The 17,914-nt window shown below is 41.0% G+C and overlaps 1 protein-coding gene across 1 annotated transcript; it reads right to left on the reverse strand.

Annotated features, from left to right (window-relative positions):
• Positions 1-1,953: 1,953 nt before the first annotated feature.
• nrbf2b (nuclear receptor binding factor 2b) lies at positions 1,954-9,706 on the reverse strand. Its single transcript, XM_017714510.2, has 4 exons — positions 9,109-9,706; positions 6,884-6,968; positions 6,586-6,626; positions 1,954-5,325 (listed from the first exon to the last, which is right to left on the reverse strand). Exons 1-4 carry the CDS (start codon positions 9,136-9,138, stop codon positions 4,708-4,710), a joined length of 774 nt encoding a protein of 257 aa, XP_017569999.1. The 5' UTR covers positions 9,139-9,706; the 3' UTR covers positions 1,954-4,707.
• Positions 9,707-17,914: the final 8,208 nt, after the last annotated feature.

Genomic DNA, 17,914 nt, shown 5'->3' on the forward strand with positions numbered 1-17,914 from the left:
CTGTGGTCAGTACATGTCCAAAGCGTAAACATATTGATGCTCAGTTCAGAGAGGGCTGATGTTCAGCCGCTTCTGATGTTTCTTATCTCGGCTTCGCTGACACATTTGATAATTAGAGGCAGTGAGGAGCTCACAGAGAGAGGAGCTCTGTGTTGTTTCTTTCTCTGTTAACAGTCCGCGCTCGCAGGCCGGGCTTCTGCACCTCTGCAGTGGAGTGTGATTCGACTGGCCTTGCTAATGGGCCCTGCACATCAAAGGCTTTAAGCTCCAGGCGTGCATGTGACTGACTGCGCTTGATCTGCCTCTAGCTCGCTCAGAGAGAGAGACAGAGAGAGAGAGCGAAAGCAGCAGCCTAGTGATGAGCTAAAGGTCCCTGGGAACGTCTACTTCAAGCTTTAATTAGCCTGCCTCGCTCGTGTCTGCTGCAGAACATACAGCAGCGCAGTTCAGCATGCTGGAGGATGTGTTCGTCTCTCGTTTTTCTTTTTCTTGATGTCAATTTGAAATGCCGGCAGCCCTTTAGAATGTGTGAAAAGTTCTTGTGGATGGGACCAATACAGGTGGGGATGTAATGGAATGCAGGAATTCATAATCAAATATCTGTATTCAGTCCAAGTTTCATTTAGTAAAGGCATTTTTAGAATACTTACCCACTAACCCTAACCCTAACCCAAAAATATAAACCATCTTCTAAAAGAAACAGCATCGGGGGCAGTCGTGGGCTGCAGGTTAGGGAACCAGCCTTGTGACCAGAAGGTCGCCGGTTCGATCCCCAGAGCCGACAGCACATGACTGAGGTGTCCTAGAGTAAGACGCCTAACCCCCAACTGCTCCCTGGGGCACTGCAGATTGGGCTGCCCACCACTCTGGGCAAGTGTGCTCACTGCCCCTAGCGTGTGTATTCACTAGTGTGTGTGTGTGTGTGTATGTGTATGTGAATTGTTCTGAATTCTAAAAAACACTGAAAGTTCCTGCTAAAACCTGAGTAGACAAACTAATGTGATGAATCACACAATGTAAAGGACAAACGGGTATTTTCAAATTATGTGAAAAACTGAAAAATATATGAAAAACATGGAGATACAAGGTTTTGTTCCAACAACAGCTCTATATATATATATATATATATATATATATATATATATATATATATATATATATATATATATAGTGTGTGTGATTTTATATATATATAAATAAAACACACACATTATATATATATATATACATATATAAATAAATAAAACACACACACACACACACACACACACACATTATATATATATATATATATATATATATATATATATATATATATATATATATATATATAAATAAAACACACACACATTTTATATATATATATATATATATATATATATATATATATATATATATACATATACACACACACACACACACACACACACACACACACACACACACATACACATATATGTATGTATATCTCCTCTAATGTGGTTTGGAAGGTATAACAGCTTTTTCCAGGACATTGAACTGCAGCCTTAAATTTTCATTACATTTAGGATGTACATTTAATGAGCTCAAAGTGACCCACACACATCATTCAGGCCTAAAGTTCCAAATTTACACAAACCCTGGTCCCACGTTCTTCCTCCCACACGGCTATATTCAGGGTAATATTATTTACGTTGTAGTCCAGTAGACGAATATTACCATGTGTACTGCACTGAACAGACACAGTATTATATTTAAACCCTGTTAACAGTAACGGCTTCAAAAAAACAGGAATAATGAGAATTCCACTAAGTTACCCGTACAGAAAGGGCACACGACCAAGACTCAGTGTCATACACTGATACGACACTAGAGGGGGCACTTACGTAAGTACTGTGCTTGGTGAGTGGGACAGTTGCAGATCATGGGCCAGGCTCTGCGCTCATTCACTGTGCAAAACAAAGAAGCGAGCTGTAACATAAATCCTCATTTTTAATATCTTAACAATCATAGACTTACAGCTACAACTGCCATTCATGCATGAACAAAACTTTCATCATATGATCTTCAAAGATTTTTACACCACACAAACAAAATGGAAGAGAAAACAATTCAGATGCACCCTGATTACTGCTGTAAACCAATAATAAAACTGAAACATTAAATTAATAAAAAAAGAAATAAGTGGATTTGGTTCCCTCTTCGTGACACAAATATGACCCATTATTTCACATCTCTGCATCACATTAAAAAACAAAACAACAAAAAGCGCTCCTTGCTCTCTTGCATGTGGCACAAGTTGATTTTCCTCTCGATTAGTATGAAGGAATAGTGTAACCTGACTTCTTCTCATATACTGTATGATTGTGTATGGACTCACCCATCCTGCATATTCAAAGTAAAAATCACACAGTTACCTGAAAAATATTAACTGTGTGATCAAAACAATCAACTGTTGATTGATTACAGTACAAATTAGGCTTCGCAAAAAAAAAAAAAAAAAGAGAAAAAAATTAAAAATTAAACATCCTTACACTTCACAAAGATCCTGACTTGGGACTCGGGAAAGGCTTCGGGTTCTTCCACTTAGACATGCTGATGGATCCGAGACTAAAATTCTGTGCTGCTACTGCAAAACCTCATGAAGCAACAGAACTTCAAGAGCTTGCAAAAAAAAAGAAACAAGCACAAAAGCATTTCTACTGTGGTAGAGTTGCTATTCTGTGTGTAACTGGAACCGTTGTGTTATTGCTTGCTTAGTTGGTGGCTGGTTGTGCATTTCAATCCTGGGTTGCCTAGCACCACAACAACAGTTCAAAGACATCATGACACCACTTTACTGTGTTGCAGGGCCTTTTTTCTTTATAATAAGGCGTCAAGCTGGTTTGGGGGGAAATTCCAGCAGGTTTTTTTATTCTGAGTAATTAAACTGTAAACTCATTCAGAGTGGTCTGATGTAAAAGAACAATAATTTCTAGAGAAATTACAGTCAGACTTGTTCACAGCGGTGGTGATGGGAACCAGCGTCTAAAGCGTTAAGTCCTCTAAAAGCACTGCATGACGTTATGGGATGTAACTGTTGTGAATACACTGCCTGATGGTTCAGACATTGAGCGAGCTTACCGCACTCAGTAATCCAATCAAAACCTGCAGTTATCTGATTTATTCAAATAATCATGTAAACAGCATACTCCAATTTCTTAGATCGGAATAAGGTGTTGAAATCTGATTAGGAAATCTGATAAAGAGAGCTGGATTTTAGCTCAGTGGTCAGATTTCTGGAAACTCTTCCTCAGATTTCACTCAGATTGCTCAGTCTGAGCATGTGTGAAAACAGATGGCGGTACTGGAAATAGGCAAGGAATATTGCAGTGAGATGGAAGCAAAACACTTTTGGGAAGACGCTGAAACCAAATACATGCTTGACAAAATGAGGGATTTACATATTTTCAGGTAATGTGGTGCAGTGTTTTTAAAACAGTTTTAGTTTTACATTATGTTTACATCACGCCGTCTTCAGTGAGATTATTGGCTGGCTGCTAAACAGAAATCCAATTATTGTCTGGCTCATGTAGAACTGGAGTTTCCCATTATCTTTCCTACTTCCCATTACTCAAGTCCGTTGATCGGATTACTGACAAAATCTGATGACTTGTCTGCAGTTATTAGATTAAGGGCATATAAACACGCTCATCATTTCTCAATAGTTCTGAAATAAGATTCTGGCTTAAAACATATTTAGGTACTTGCAGGGTGAAATAGTCCTGAATGATAACATTTAGAGTGAAACCTGACTTGAAAATGTCTGGTTGACTAGCAACTTTAAAACCAGACTATCCGGTTTACAACTGGACACATGGCAAAAGCTGCATTTGCGTATTGGTCTAGTGGAACCCCTGGTTCCTCTCATCATTGGCAACAGGCCATTTCACATCAAACCACGCTGAATGCCTGTTTACATCTCAACTATTGACTTACGCAGCAATATTTAAAAAGCATTGGAATTCCCCAACACACTGAGGCGTCTCTGCTTCTTGGACAGTAGCAGATTTCAAGACTTCGGCCTCAACAGAACAGACGTGGAAGCTTTACTACTGGAAAGACATCCTGTAGCTATTTCATAGGCGGACACTGGAAATGACAGGACACGATCGGAGGTGACAAAGCTGCATGTTCATGATTTTCCACAACGATCCATATTGTCACAACACCACATCTCACCACAAGTCAGGGAGCCACATAAACACACACATTTCATCTCGTACGCATTCACACGTTATGGATGTAGTTCACAGTGCTCACTGTCTGTATTTGTGTGGGGAGAAAAGGAAAAGATTTGCAGTTCAAAAGGGTCTCTGAGAGGCCCAGGTTTCTTACTGACCAAGGCCAGTCTGATCTTTTCCAAACGCGTCAGTTGAGCCAGTTTTACAATCACGGCTTCCACAGAGCGGATATTCTTCTCATCAGTCCCTTTCGTCAGACAATAGAAATATTCAAAAAGGCACAAGTCTTGCAAAATGAGTTCTTTTTTGTTGTTTGTTTCATGTTATCAAATAGCTGCAGTACCTAGGTGGGCATCATTGAAGAAAGGAACGAGAAAAAAAAAGTTAGCATTAGGCCATCTAGAGCTATGCCACCGCGCTGAAGGCCAGAAATTCACCAAATTCCCTCGTCTGTAAGCTTTTGATGGCGTAATCTTCTCCCTTTGGCAAGCATATGGACGGGCGCTCACAGCTTCTCTCCGTCCAGCAGCTCCTGTAGCTCTTGCTGGATGTCCTCGGGCAGCTCCAGAGCAGGCAGGTCCTCCAGGGGGATGTCCTGTGGCATCTCCAGCGGTGGCAGGTGCGGGATAGAAATGTCCTTGGCCTTGCGCTCCTCGGCCGGCTGCGGCAGCACCCATAGCTCCGACTTCTCTACGAAGTCGGCATCAGCATATGGTTCCTTGCGCAGCCGGGCATTCTCAGCTCGCAGCCGGTCGTTTTCCTGTTGCAACCGCTCATTCTCACCCACCAGCCGGTCCACCAGCCGCCGCAGGTTCTCGATGGTGGTCTGCTGCTCCTCCAGCCGTGTCTTGTCATCTTTTTGGGCCTTGCTGCCAGCGCACGGCTCCGGGGCAGTGCCTTTGTTCTTCAGCAGGTACAGCCAAGTATCATACTCACGATCAGGACAGGCAGCTGGGCCAGAAGAAGACGAGGAACTAGACTCGGGATGAAGTGACTGCTCCGAGGTCAGGACAGTCTGGAGGATCCGCGGCTTGCCCTCTCGCCTGGCCCGCTTCCATCTCTCCTCGATCAACCGCTGCTGCTTCACATGACTGTCCCGCTGGAGCTCCAGAGACAGCCGAGCCTGAACATAACATATGCTGTATATAAACACATACATCCATATTTATGAACACTCACTGGCCTCTTTATTTGGTTACACACTGTCGCGTATCTCTTCTCTGCTCTGCATAGTTTGTTAACTCCTCTTTACATCATCAAATCGTCAGGACCACCAGTATGCAGGCTTTATCCGGATGGTAGAGGATTCTCAGCCTTCATCCCATCATATGTATAAGTACAGTTGCAAGTTATTAAGAGGTCAGTACATACACACACTAAAGGTTTCAGGTACCTGAAAAAAAACACGTTTAAATAGGTATTTATCTGGATAGTGAACATTTATGCGCTCATGAAAACATGTATTACAATAAATCCAAAAAGCCATGATTTTATGTACGTCAATGTGTTTGCTTCTAAATCCAAAGGAGTCCCATTTTCATTTAAACAATGTTTGATCCCTAAAGTACGCCGTTTTTTCTTTCCTTATTACCTTATATCTAATCTCCTCAGAAGTATCTGCTGCAGTCATTTCAGATGTGTGTTCTAAGATGCATTTAGATAACTGCTTGTGTGTACGCCGTGTGTTGTTCGTCAGTGACTCCTTTGGGAACAGCTTTTGTTGGGAGGACACCTGTACACACCTGTAATCTGTAATTAAAGTAGCAGTAGAGACTGGGCAAATAAAGTTTACTATACTTACAGTATACCGTGCATACATTCTTTTAGGCGTCTTCCTCCATATTTGCCCTAACATGAACACCAGGGGGCAGTGTTTCTATAATGTTTTGACTAAGGATCATTTGATGCCTATAACGATGAATCTACTTGGCCAGCTTGTTCTCAAACTGCTCTATTTTACTCATTTTCCTATCACACTTCCTATTTGTGGTGTTTTGCTCTATTTTGGGTCTTTCCCAAAACTCAATTTCACATAACATGTTTGACTACTAAGCCACAGGTTGATGCAGCATCAAAGATTTGAAAGTGTGGCTCTTCAAAGGGAGGCTGCAACTCTGAAAATCTTTTCCAAACATATAACAACTTATCGTTTCTAAAAAGCACAGGACACATTCTGACCTGAAAAAACAGCCTAAAGCCCATGTTTATGTGCAGAAATCCCACAAATGATTTCACATGTAGCAGTCTTCTCATATTCCTTTGGTATCATAAACTGACACTAAAGAAAAAGCTAGAGAAAATCTACAGTACAGCTTCACCCAGGTAAGTAGGTGGTCCTAGAACCGGGACAGTTTTCAGTGAGGAGAAGAGAAGTTAAGCCTACCTGTTCACACTCTGTGAGCTTCATGGCGTCCTTCAGCAGTTCTGAGATATGGAAAAACATGATAGAACATCTAAGAAATGCTTAGTTGCACATCTTTCTAAAGACATTTTCCTCAGACTTTACACACTTCTTGTAGATCAAATGACAAACTATAAATAAATGGATTAGTTCAAACACATCCCTGCATCGCTGAAAAGCACCTTACGCCTAACTTTATTCAGAAACTAACTGACTACAGAGACAGAAGAGGAGTTCTGGTTTTCGGGGAAGTCCTTCAAGTGAAAAAAGTGCAACTGACCTGTAGCTTTTCTATGGCAAGAGATGGCCTCTTCATATTTTCCAGCAGCCAGAAATCGGTCTGCTTTCCTGCACTGCTGATGGGCCTGAAAAGAGAGGGAGGAGATAAAATCTCAAATAAAATGCGGTAAGGATTTATGGCAGGTCCTACTCTCAATCTACCCAGTGGATTAGAAAGCTGTGGCACCCAGGCAGCATGGTCAGAAATGCACATCTCTTGCCACCCAGTTATTCACAATGTCTTTTTGTTACCCCTGCTTTAATAAACCTCACGCCTAAAGAAGGCAATATGGTAAACAGGCGGCATCAAGACGCTTCAAGATGGTTTTACTACATAACAAATAAAAAGCACCAGGGTCACAATTAAAAACACACAACAGAACACAACCATAGTCAATCCACATTCCTGGTGCTCTGGTACCAACACCCTACTCAACAGGATAAATTACACTCTCTCTGCAACAAAACACGCAGTTGCTCGGGAACAACAATATTTTTCACCTGGTTCTTTAAAGGGGAAAATCCTCACAAGGGAATTTCACCAATTTCCAAAACTTCTGGAAAATTAAATCGTAAATACGTGAACAAATTCATTCAGAGCAGCTTGAAGTGAAAAACTACACACTGAGCTCCACCAGCTCACTACTGACCACCCATCACACTACACGCTGAGCTCCACCAGCTCACTACTGACCACCCATCACACTACACGCTGAGCTCCACCAGCTCACTACTGACCACCCATCACACTACACGCTGAGCTCCACCAGCTCACTACTGACCACCCAGTACACTACACGCTGAGCTCCACCAGCTCACTACTGACCACCCATCACACTGAGCTCCACCAGCTCACTACTGACCACCCATCACACTACACGCTGAGCTCCACCAGCTCACTACTGACCACCCATCACACTACACGCTGAGCTCCACCAGCTCACTACTGACCACCCAGTACACTACACGCTGAGCTCCACCAGCTCACTACTGACCACCCATCACACTACACGCTGAGGTCCACCAGCTCACTACTGACCACCCATCACACTACACGCTGAGCTCCACCAGCTCAGAGGACTGTATGCTGTGCACCTCATCTCTGAGCCTTATTTCTAGTATATTTATATATTTATACTGTAACTGTTTATTTAAGATGTTACCTGAACATCATGCTGCTACTCTCTACCTGCACTGTCCACTTTATATACAGATCACTGTTTACACCACTAGTACTTCTGCATTTACTGGACTGCAGTTCACCAGCACCTTTCTGTCTATACACCTGATACACTGAATATCTGACTATGCACTAACTGTCTATACGTCGAACACACCTGTAACACTTGCCTACGCACATCCTGTCTGTCTTTTACTGTCTTCTGTCTTTGCCCTGTTTACTATGCATCTTTTATTACTGCACTGGAAAAGCAGCCCGACTGCGCTTCGACAGCACCAACCTGTACTGTCTAATAAAGCTCAACTGAACTGAACTGAACGGAGCTGAACGGAACTGCTGGCTCAGCTGCTTTGGGGGCGTCGATATCCAAGACCAGCTCAGACAAACGTATTGCGACGACTGTGATGTAATGTGACGTCACCCATCACTGCAAAGCCTCGTATCATCATACCGGCCAGCTCATGAAGAGATCATTCAGAGCTATATTTGATGAGTTAAGTAGCTTTTAGAAGCCTTAAGGGCAGGAATCTAGACAAAGGACTAGCTAGGCTAGGCTAGGCTATATCTCTATCAGCTCCCAGCCCAGGCGCACAACACAGCTAGCTTAGCTTCTAGCTTGGCCAACGTCAGGCAGCAGTCAACGGCCATAATTATATTTAACTTAACGGGCAATCTTAAGATAAACGCGGGTGGCTTGCGGTGTCGATGCCAAGCATGCTGGCATATTTACCCGCAGCCGGGATTAAACACGGCTCGCTGCGCTAAACCAGGAAAACAGCGCTAACTAGCGTGCTAAGCTAACCACACAACCTGAGGCGGCCCGTCAGAGCAGCTTAACCCCGAACACCAACCTTAACACCGCGTTACGCTGGAAAACGGACACGTCGCCCTACACGGCAACGACAAGGACGCGATAAAAACCCCAGCCGGCTTTAATCTGCTGGCGACAGCCAGCCAGCCAGCTAACTAGCAAGCCCAGGCAAGTCAAGGGTGGTTAGCTTGCTAGATAGCAGGCGTGCTAACCTGAGCCATAAACACAAACTTACGAGGTTGAGAGGGCTGTCCACCACCTCCATTCCTTATTAAACACGGCTGTTAACTACATGAGAACGTGTAGTGGTGGTCAGAGACGGTCATTGGCACATTTCACTCCGGGACCAGGTGCTGTGGCTACACCGGGCTGCCCACAGCAAAGACGGAGAGAACCGACAGCCTCCCGTCGTCACATCCTGCGCGCTCCCGGGTCTCATTTCATTTGATTTGTGTATTTTTATGGCAGAGTGGCGCTAGTCGCCTCGAACACAAGCAGAGACCTTTATTATTATATAAAAAACGGCAAACGAAATATCTATTATAAATAACAGCCAACGCGCTGAGAATTTCAGCGGTACTGTGTAGTTTCTTCGTTCACTATGCAGTGCTGTCTGTTAACCACGTGAGGGCGCCACATCACCGTTTACCACACGGTACTGGGCTTCGGTGAGGACGCTGATGCGCCGATGCGCGGACCTTAGGCTGAATGATGTGGACCGTACGGACAAAGGAGGGAGGGTAACTTTAATGTTTAGGTACTACGTCTAATTCTTACTAAAAAAAGAAGCCTACCCTATATGTCAGTGTATGGATTTCAAATATATGTCGTATAGAAGCTTATATATCTAACATGTTCAAACATACATTTGTAACACATACTTAATGATGGAAAATATTATTCATATATTCATAGCATATATTACTCATAAATGCCATTTTCATGTTATGAAACACAAGGCCTTTATACATCTTCTTTGTTTCTTACTAAAACAATGAACATTTGTGTAATAGCTACATCACTTGAACGCTAAACGCGTACATATTGTAAACAATAATGCAATAAAAGAATTAAATGTGAGATTAATGAGTTTTGTTCCTTGACACATTTAAAAATAATAATATTTTAAAGCAAACAGTTAACATAGTAACTAAGTGTAAATAAATCTCTCTCTCTCTGTCTCTCTGTCTCTCTCTCTCTCTCTCACTCTCTCTCTCTCTCTCACTCTCTCTCTGTCTCTCTCTCTCTCTCTCTGTCTCTCTCTGTCTCTCTCTCTCTCTCTCTCTCTCTCTCTCTCTGTCTCTCTGTCTCTCTCTCTCTCTCTCTCTCTCTCTCTCTCTCTCTCTCTCTGTCTCTCTCTCTCTCTCTCTCTCTCTCTCTCTCTCTGTCTCTCTCTCTCTCTGTCTCTCTCTCTCTCTCTCTCTGTCTCTCTCTCTCTCTCTCTCTCTGTCTCTCTCTCTCTCTCTCTCTCTCTCTCTCTCTCTCTCTCTCTCTGTCTCTCTCTCTCTCTCTCTCTCTCTGTCTCTCTCTCTCTCTGTCTCTCTCTCTCTCTCTCTCTCTCTCTCTCTCTCTCTGTCTCTCTCTCTCTCTCTCTCTCTCTCTGTCTCTCTCTCTCTCTGTCTCTCTCTCTCTCTCTCTCGGTCTCTCTCTCTCTCTCTCTCTCTCTGTCTCTCTCTCTCTCTCTCTCTCTCTCTCTCTCTCTGTCTCTCTCTCTCTCTCTCTGTCTCTCTCTCTCTCTCTCTCTCTCTCTCTCTCTGTCTCTCTCTCTCTCTCTCTCTCTCTGTCTCTCTCTCTCTCTGTCTCTCTCTCTCTCTCTCTCGGTCTCTCTCTCTCTCTCTCTCTCTCTGTCTCTCTCTCTCTCTCTCTCTCTCTCTCTCTGTCTCTCTCTCTCTCTCTCTCTGTCTCTCTCTCTCTCTCTCTGTCTCTGTCTCTCTCTGTCTCTCTCTCTCTCTCTGTCTCTCTCTCTCTCTCTCTCTCTCTCTGTCTCTCTCTCTCTCTGTCTCTCTCTCTCTCTCTCTCGGTCTCTCTCTCTCTCTCTCTCTCTGTCTCTCTCTCTCTCTGTCTCTCTCTCTCTCTCTCTCTCTCTCTCTGTCTCTCTCTCTCTCTCTCTGTCTCTCTCTCTCTCTCTCTCTGTCTCTGTCTCTCTCTGTCTCTCTCTCTCTCTCTCTCTCTCTCTCTCTCTCTCTCTCTCTCTCTCTCTCTCTGTCTCTCTCTCTCTCTCTCTCTCATATGAATGTGATTTAAAAGAGATGAGTTTTCATCTGCACTTTATATATATATATATATATATACCCCCTTTTACCCTGTTCCTCAGCGGTCAGGACCCCCATGGACCCCCACATAGCAGGTACTATTTGAGTGGTGGATCATTCTCAGCACTGCAGTAACACTAATGTGGTAGCGGTGTATTAGTGTGTGTTGTGCTGGTCTGAGTGGATCAACAAGTTGATTCAACATGATGCAATGACACGCTAAAAACAAAAAGACTCAGCAAGCTGGAAATTCCTTACAGAGCACCATCACCTCATTCATACAGCGCTGTGGTATGACATCACCCGCTCAAGTACTTTGTTTGCGTTGGTCAGTGCTGCTGGCTTTAGCCAAGTGTTCTATAATTACTGCTAATAGAGAGTGGAGTAATCTCAGGTACAGCCTGATGACTCATAGCGTAAAGCTCTTCAGCCTTGTATTTGCATACAGGCCCATAAATGGACAACAAAGGCTGGAAAACAAGGGAGAAAGCTTTAATACACAGATGCTGTTGGCCTGTCTAACATGAATAACTTTTATAAAACTATTCTCAGCACATTTACCTATTTACACTTGTGTGTTTTCTTATTTTATTTCTATTACTGATCTGTAAGTGTGGGCAATATGGTTAAAATATAATGTACTTTATAATATATATATGTGTGTGTGTGTGTGTGTGTGTGGGTGTGTGTGTGTCCCAAACTGGGGTTTTGCTCAGCGTTTCTGGTTGGCCCACTGGTGAGCAAGCAGAGTCTTAGACACTACAGTCTAGTTTACTTTTTCCCCCCATCATTTCATTCTTTTATTATCTTTTGTACATTAGTTGAGGAAATAATTTTAACAGCAGTATCATAAATACAGCGAGTCAGAGGCTGGACCAGCGGTGACATACGGTAACTGGATAGATTTTCCTTTAAATTTCCATTTAAAATGTTGTGTAGTCTTGGACTAGGCTTAATCCCTTTCTGAGACAAGACACTGAAACCAAAACAAACTAAATCAAACAGTAAAACCAAAGTAATAAAATAAGATGATGCCATAATGGGCTGACAATCCACTCAGCTACTAATGTGACGGTTCTACAGCTACTAATTACCAGAGATGGGGACTCTTGTCACATGTCAGCTCTCAGTTTGACAAAGAGTCGCCCTTGCCTGACGCTCACCTCAGATCCAAGATCTAAACTTCGTGAAACTTCAGCCTGAGACAAAAAAGCCCACAGATAAAATCAGAACTGCCAACCTGAGTCAAACACTATTTTTCCCAGTGTCTCTGTGACGTGTGACAGTCTTGCTGCGATCATGCATAGTCATCATGCAGTGCAGCTCGCAGTGACCATGGCTTCAAATAAGGAGCCTTTCATTATAGAAAAATGCGTTAGTGTGCTGCACAGAACGCAGCACTATGTGCAGGAAACGTGGGTTTAAGCGTTGGGTGTGCTGACAGGCCAAGTTTATTACATGTGTCTATAATCTAAGCTCAGAAGTCCTTGTAGTTGCTGAATAATAAGCCTTTGTATATAATAATAAGAAAAAAAGGTGAAACAACATGAAGCAGTTGGCCAGGTTAGATAGATAGTATGATACTTAGCACAAACAGCAACAGCTCACATTCCTCCAGAACCTACATAAACCTCAGCTGGATTAGATATTGTGCTAGTTAGAGTTGTTTTGCCTGACTGGGATAAATTGTTTTGCCTGACTGGGATGAGCGTGAATATCTTGATTTAATGAGTGATGTGCAAAGCTGGTTCTGTTCTCTCAGCACAATGTGCTCAAATAGATGCAGCTCAGTGGAACTCTGTGGGTGTCCAGCAAGAAAGAACAGACAAATGTGAATCGAGTCATAACTCATTGAAAAAAAGAAGAGTGGAATAGAAGTGGGCTTGTTCTCTCCCTCGACCTGCAGAACTGGCCTGCTTTACTGCTCTGCTACTGTGAAATGGTCATCTTAGCTTTCTTCAACTCCTTTAACCTTAAGAGTTGGTTTTCTGGACTAAATTTTCCTTTCAACTAAAAATTCCCCTTCCAAATCCCTGCCCAGGAAAATTACCCTAAGGGTCTGTGTGCAATATTACAGAGCTTACATTACATTACATCGTACAGTTATTCCACTGTATATACCAAAAAATCATAATAACTAGTATTTAAGATTAATAGCTACATGTCTACTGCATGTTTACTGTGCATACTCTTCTTCTTCTTCTTCTTCTTCTTCTTCTTCTTCTTTCGGCTGCTCCCTTTAGGGGTCGCCACAGCGGATCGTCTGCCTCCGTCTCGCCCTATCCACTGCCTCCTCTACTTTCACACCAACCATCTCCATGTCCACCTTCACTACATCCATAAACCTTCTCTGAGGTCTCCCATGTGAAGATGAACAGCACTGACATATTACAGTCTTTCTATGTGCTTGTCTGCAAACATATTGGTTTTGTATTGAAAAAACTGGTTCTAACTTTTTGGGTGGTAAATATCTCACAGTAGTTACTGAATAATCAGTCCTGAGATTAATATCTCAATAATAAGGCTGCAGTATACGAGACTAATGTGTGATCTTCACAGGCAGTCTGCTATTCTTAAAAAAAACCCACAGGATTTATCAATAATGGAAATCTATTGAATAATTTTTTCCTTTTTCTTTTAAAAACACCAGTTGTCCTGAAACATTAACGACTGAATGGACCTGGGACTGAATGAGGTCTTGCGACTATAATGTGCATTACTGCTAAGAAACTTGTCTCCTGATGATAAATGTATTATTATGGAGATATGAGGATTATTATTCCAAACACACTTTCAACTAACAGCAAATTTATTGATTTGGTTTTTATCAACCTGTGTTGCAATGTTATGATAAGCTGAGGTGGGTAAGTGTGAATGTTGCTGCTGCACTAATGCCAAAATGACCCATTGTGCCTGTAAGTCCACTGTAGCGCTTCACTTGATTTGTGTCATTTTAATGGGAAACTGCTTTTTCATTCATACATTTAAAAAGCCAATTTGTCCCGGTAAAGTTGTTACTGCAACTTTGTAAAGTTTACAGTTACTGGAAAGAGCTTGAATAGTGCTAGCATGTTTCTTGTGTCCATTCAGCCCACACAACCTGAGCTTCAGGCTTTAAAAAGTAAATAAAACAGCCAAAAATCAAAGCCAGGATTGTCCGTACACATTCGGTTCTTCCATTAAAAACTAGTGTCTTATACTGGAAGATTTCTGCTTTACGTGATTGAATTCTTTCCTCAATTTCCAAGAGAAAAAAAACGTTTACTTTTTATATTTTCCTTTATAAACCTTTATAAACCTTTAAAGCACTCGTTATGAACCTCAAAGACAAATCTCGTTCACAAATCATATCAATTTTTTTTTCTTAGAGCACATTTATCCCAAAGAATATTCTCAGATCTCAAAGTCCAGTAAAGATTTTTAATTTGCTCTTGCCATGTAGTTTTAATTTATCTTTCAGTTTTTTGTTAAATATTATATGATATAAAATGATATTTTAGCAGGTGAAAGCATCTTAAACGAAGTCAATATCTAATTGTTTTCTGAACTTATTTCTAGACATGTTCAGCGGTTTTATCTAATTAAAGTGTCTTATTCCACTGGCAGATCATTTTACATGTTTAAAGTATTTTAATTTTTGAAACAAGTAAAATAATAATGATGCAAATCGATGCTTTCACTGGACAACATGACTTCAGATAAGCACAGTGACACAGTGTGATACACAGACACCATTACAGGCTGTAATTACAGTGACACTAAATTGTGTTGAAGCTCCACAAAAACAACTTTTTTCCATCTCACTTCTCAGTTACTGAGTCTCATCAGGTGAAAACATCAGTTCTTGCTCTGTTACCATTGTTACATCTAACCAACCTACAGAAAAGTGTACTGAGATTAAGATTCCCTTATTAGTCCCACAAACTGGGAAATTTCACCTCCTCATTTAACCCATCCATGAAGTGAAACACCACATACACACTAGTGAGCACACAAACACACTCGGGGGCAGTGAGCACACTTGCCCGGAGCGGTGGGCAGCCCTATCCACAGTGCCCGGGGAGCAGTTGGGGGTTAGGTGTCTTGCTCAAGGGCACCTCAGTCATGTGCTGTTGGCTCTGAGGATCGAACCGGCGACCTTCCGGTCACAAGGCTGGTTCCCTGACCTCCAGCCCACGACTGCCCCACAGTCTCAGGGCTGAAAAACACATGGTGTTCTTGTATTGTGACAAAATACTGTTACTCTATTATGAATCTGACCAGAAGCTCAGAAATGAATTCAGTGTTGGAAAAAACTCAAACTGCGCCACATGTATCTTTACATATTTCACTTTCTTTACTTGAACTTATTAATTAACCAAATTCATTATTAATAACTAGAATATTAGCATGCAATTTTTCAGCCAGTACTTCTTGCTACTGCTATTTTGTAATTTTATCACTGACCTATTACTGCTACAATTATTCATTTGTCATGTAGAAATATCTATAAAATTAGCAAATTCCTGTATTCAGCTCAAAGATTGAGTTACACAGAAATATAGAAAAATCAGTGAAATTCCTCTTCAAATTACTTCCAATGTAATGGAGGCTACTGATTTGCACAGCTTCACACCTGGGTTGGGAAATGGAAAGTAGTGTGATGACCCCAGAGAACTAGTTCCATTTATTTGCCTCCACATACCTTTGCACATTTTTTGTATACATATGTGTAATATTTTGTTTTTATATTTTATCTCTGACCTGTTTACAAGTACTAATTCATAATCTAGTCATAACTATAAAACTAGCATGTTGTTTTCAGGTAAATACAAGTTGTTACCTATTTATTACCATGTCATTATCCACTTATTACCACTCTGTAAAGTGCTGCCCAAATTCCTGTACCTGACACATGGTGTGAATTCAGATGAACTGGAACATTTGTGGGTAGACATAAGAATAGCCCATGAAACCCAGTCACCCACAACTAGATATTAATCTCACTTATTAAACTAACTTGTGGGTGGCTTTCTGCTGAAGTGGCACAGCTGCAGAGGTAAAGTGAAGCCCTGCTTCAACATTAGAAATACACATGTTGATAAAGCTTCAAATCACTGGCAGTACGTCGCTCGTTTTCAAAGCAAAAGCACTTTTTAGGCATCCGCTTGCTCAACGGCCTCAACAGTTTAGCCTTTAACACTGAGAACATTTTACTTACCGTGAACCTTTTTGGAATCACATCGATCAAAACATGCTCACATATAGAGCACACAAAGCAGCAACTGACTGACAGTTATTCGTAGCACAAAAGGGTTCTATATAGTACCAGGAGAGGTTAAATGGTTCTCTATAGTACCAAAAAGGTTCTATATCTTTAGAACCAACTAATCAAGCCCTTCCTGAGTTGGAGTTTACGTGTTAAAGCAGAGACTTTTATTGAACTTTTATTATTGAAATGACATGGACCCCCCCCAATTCCAATGTTGTTTGTCTTAAGGGGGCCCCTTTGCTCTTAGACCCCTTTCAATTCAAAATGTGCTGAACAAACCGTTTTTCTGTTGTGGAGATTAAAATATTAATAGGTCTAGCAACACTGCTATGACTACTACTACTACCATTATTATTATTATTATTATTATTATTATACAACAGCAACACTACTACTGCTACTGCTACTACTACTACTACTACTACTACTACTACCATTATTATTATTATTATTATTATTATTATTATTATTATTATTATTATTATACAACAGCAACACTACTACTGCTACTGCTACTACTACTACTACTACTACTACTACTACCATTATTATTATTATTATTATTATTATTATTATTATACAACAGCAACACTACTACTGCTACTGCTACTACTACTACTACTACTACCATTATTATTATTATTATTATTATTATTATACAACAGCAACACTACTACTGCTACTGCTACTACTACTACTACTACTACCATTATTATTATTATTATTATTATTATTATTATTATTATACAACAGCAACACTACTACTGCTACTGCTACTACTACCATTGTTATTATTATTATTATTATTATTATTATACAACAGCAACACTACTACTACTACTACTTCTACCATTATTATTATTATTATTATTGTTATTATTATTATTATTATTATCATTATCATTATTATACAACAGCAACACTACTACTACTACTATCATTATTATTATTATTATTATTGTTGTTGTTATTGTTATAATTATTATCCATCCATCCATTTTCTAAGCCACTTCTCCCTCAGGGTCCTTCGGGGGGGGGGGGGGGGGGGGGGTTTGCTGAAGCCTATCCCAGCGGTCATTATTATTATTAATCCAGCAGATTATTATTATTATTATTATTATTATTATTATTATTATTATTACTGTGGCTTTAAGAATGTTATGTGTAAATGACCTCTGTTTGGATTGGCTGCACAGTATTTTCATTCTAAATGTAGCCTGGGCTGAAACACTGTGACACCATGACATCACAGAAACAGGTTTCAATGCAGCTTATTGCCATATTTGGACTTTGTATGGATTTCGTAAGGTGTGAATGCTATATATGAAACAATGTTACAAAGCATATGAAGCTCATTTATTTGAAAAAAGCCACACCTGTTGTAATTGGCTGCCAACAGTGATAAAGAATGTTGTCCCACTTTACTCGTTCACAGCTTACCTTGACAAAGTGATTCCCATTCATGATCCACAGTGTGCGAATGGGGTGGGTATATAATAAACATAATCTTTTGGCTAATAGCCCCCATTTGAGCTTAC

The sequence above is a fragment of the Pygocentrus nattereri genome, chromosome 13, assembly GCF_015220715.1.
Source record: "Pygocentrus nattereri isolate fPygNat1 chromosome 13, fPygNat1.pri, whole genome shotgun sequence".
In the NCBI taxonomy this organism is placed as follows: Eukaryota; Metazoa; Chordata; class Actinopteri; order Characiformes; family Serrasalmidae; genus Pygocentrus; species Pygocentrus nattereri.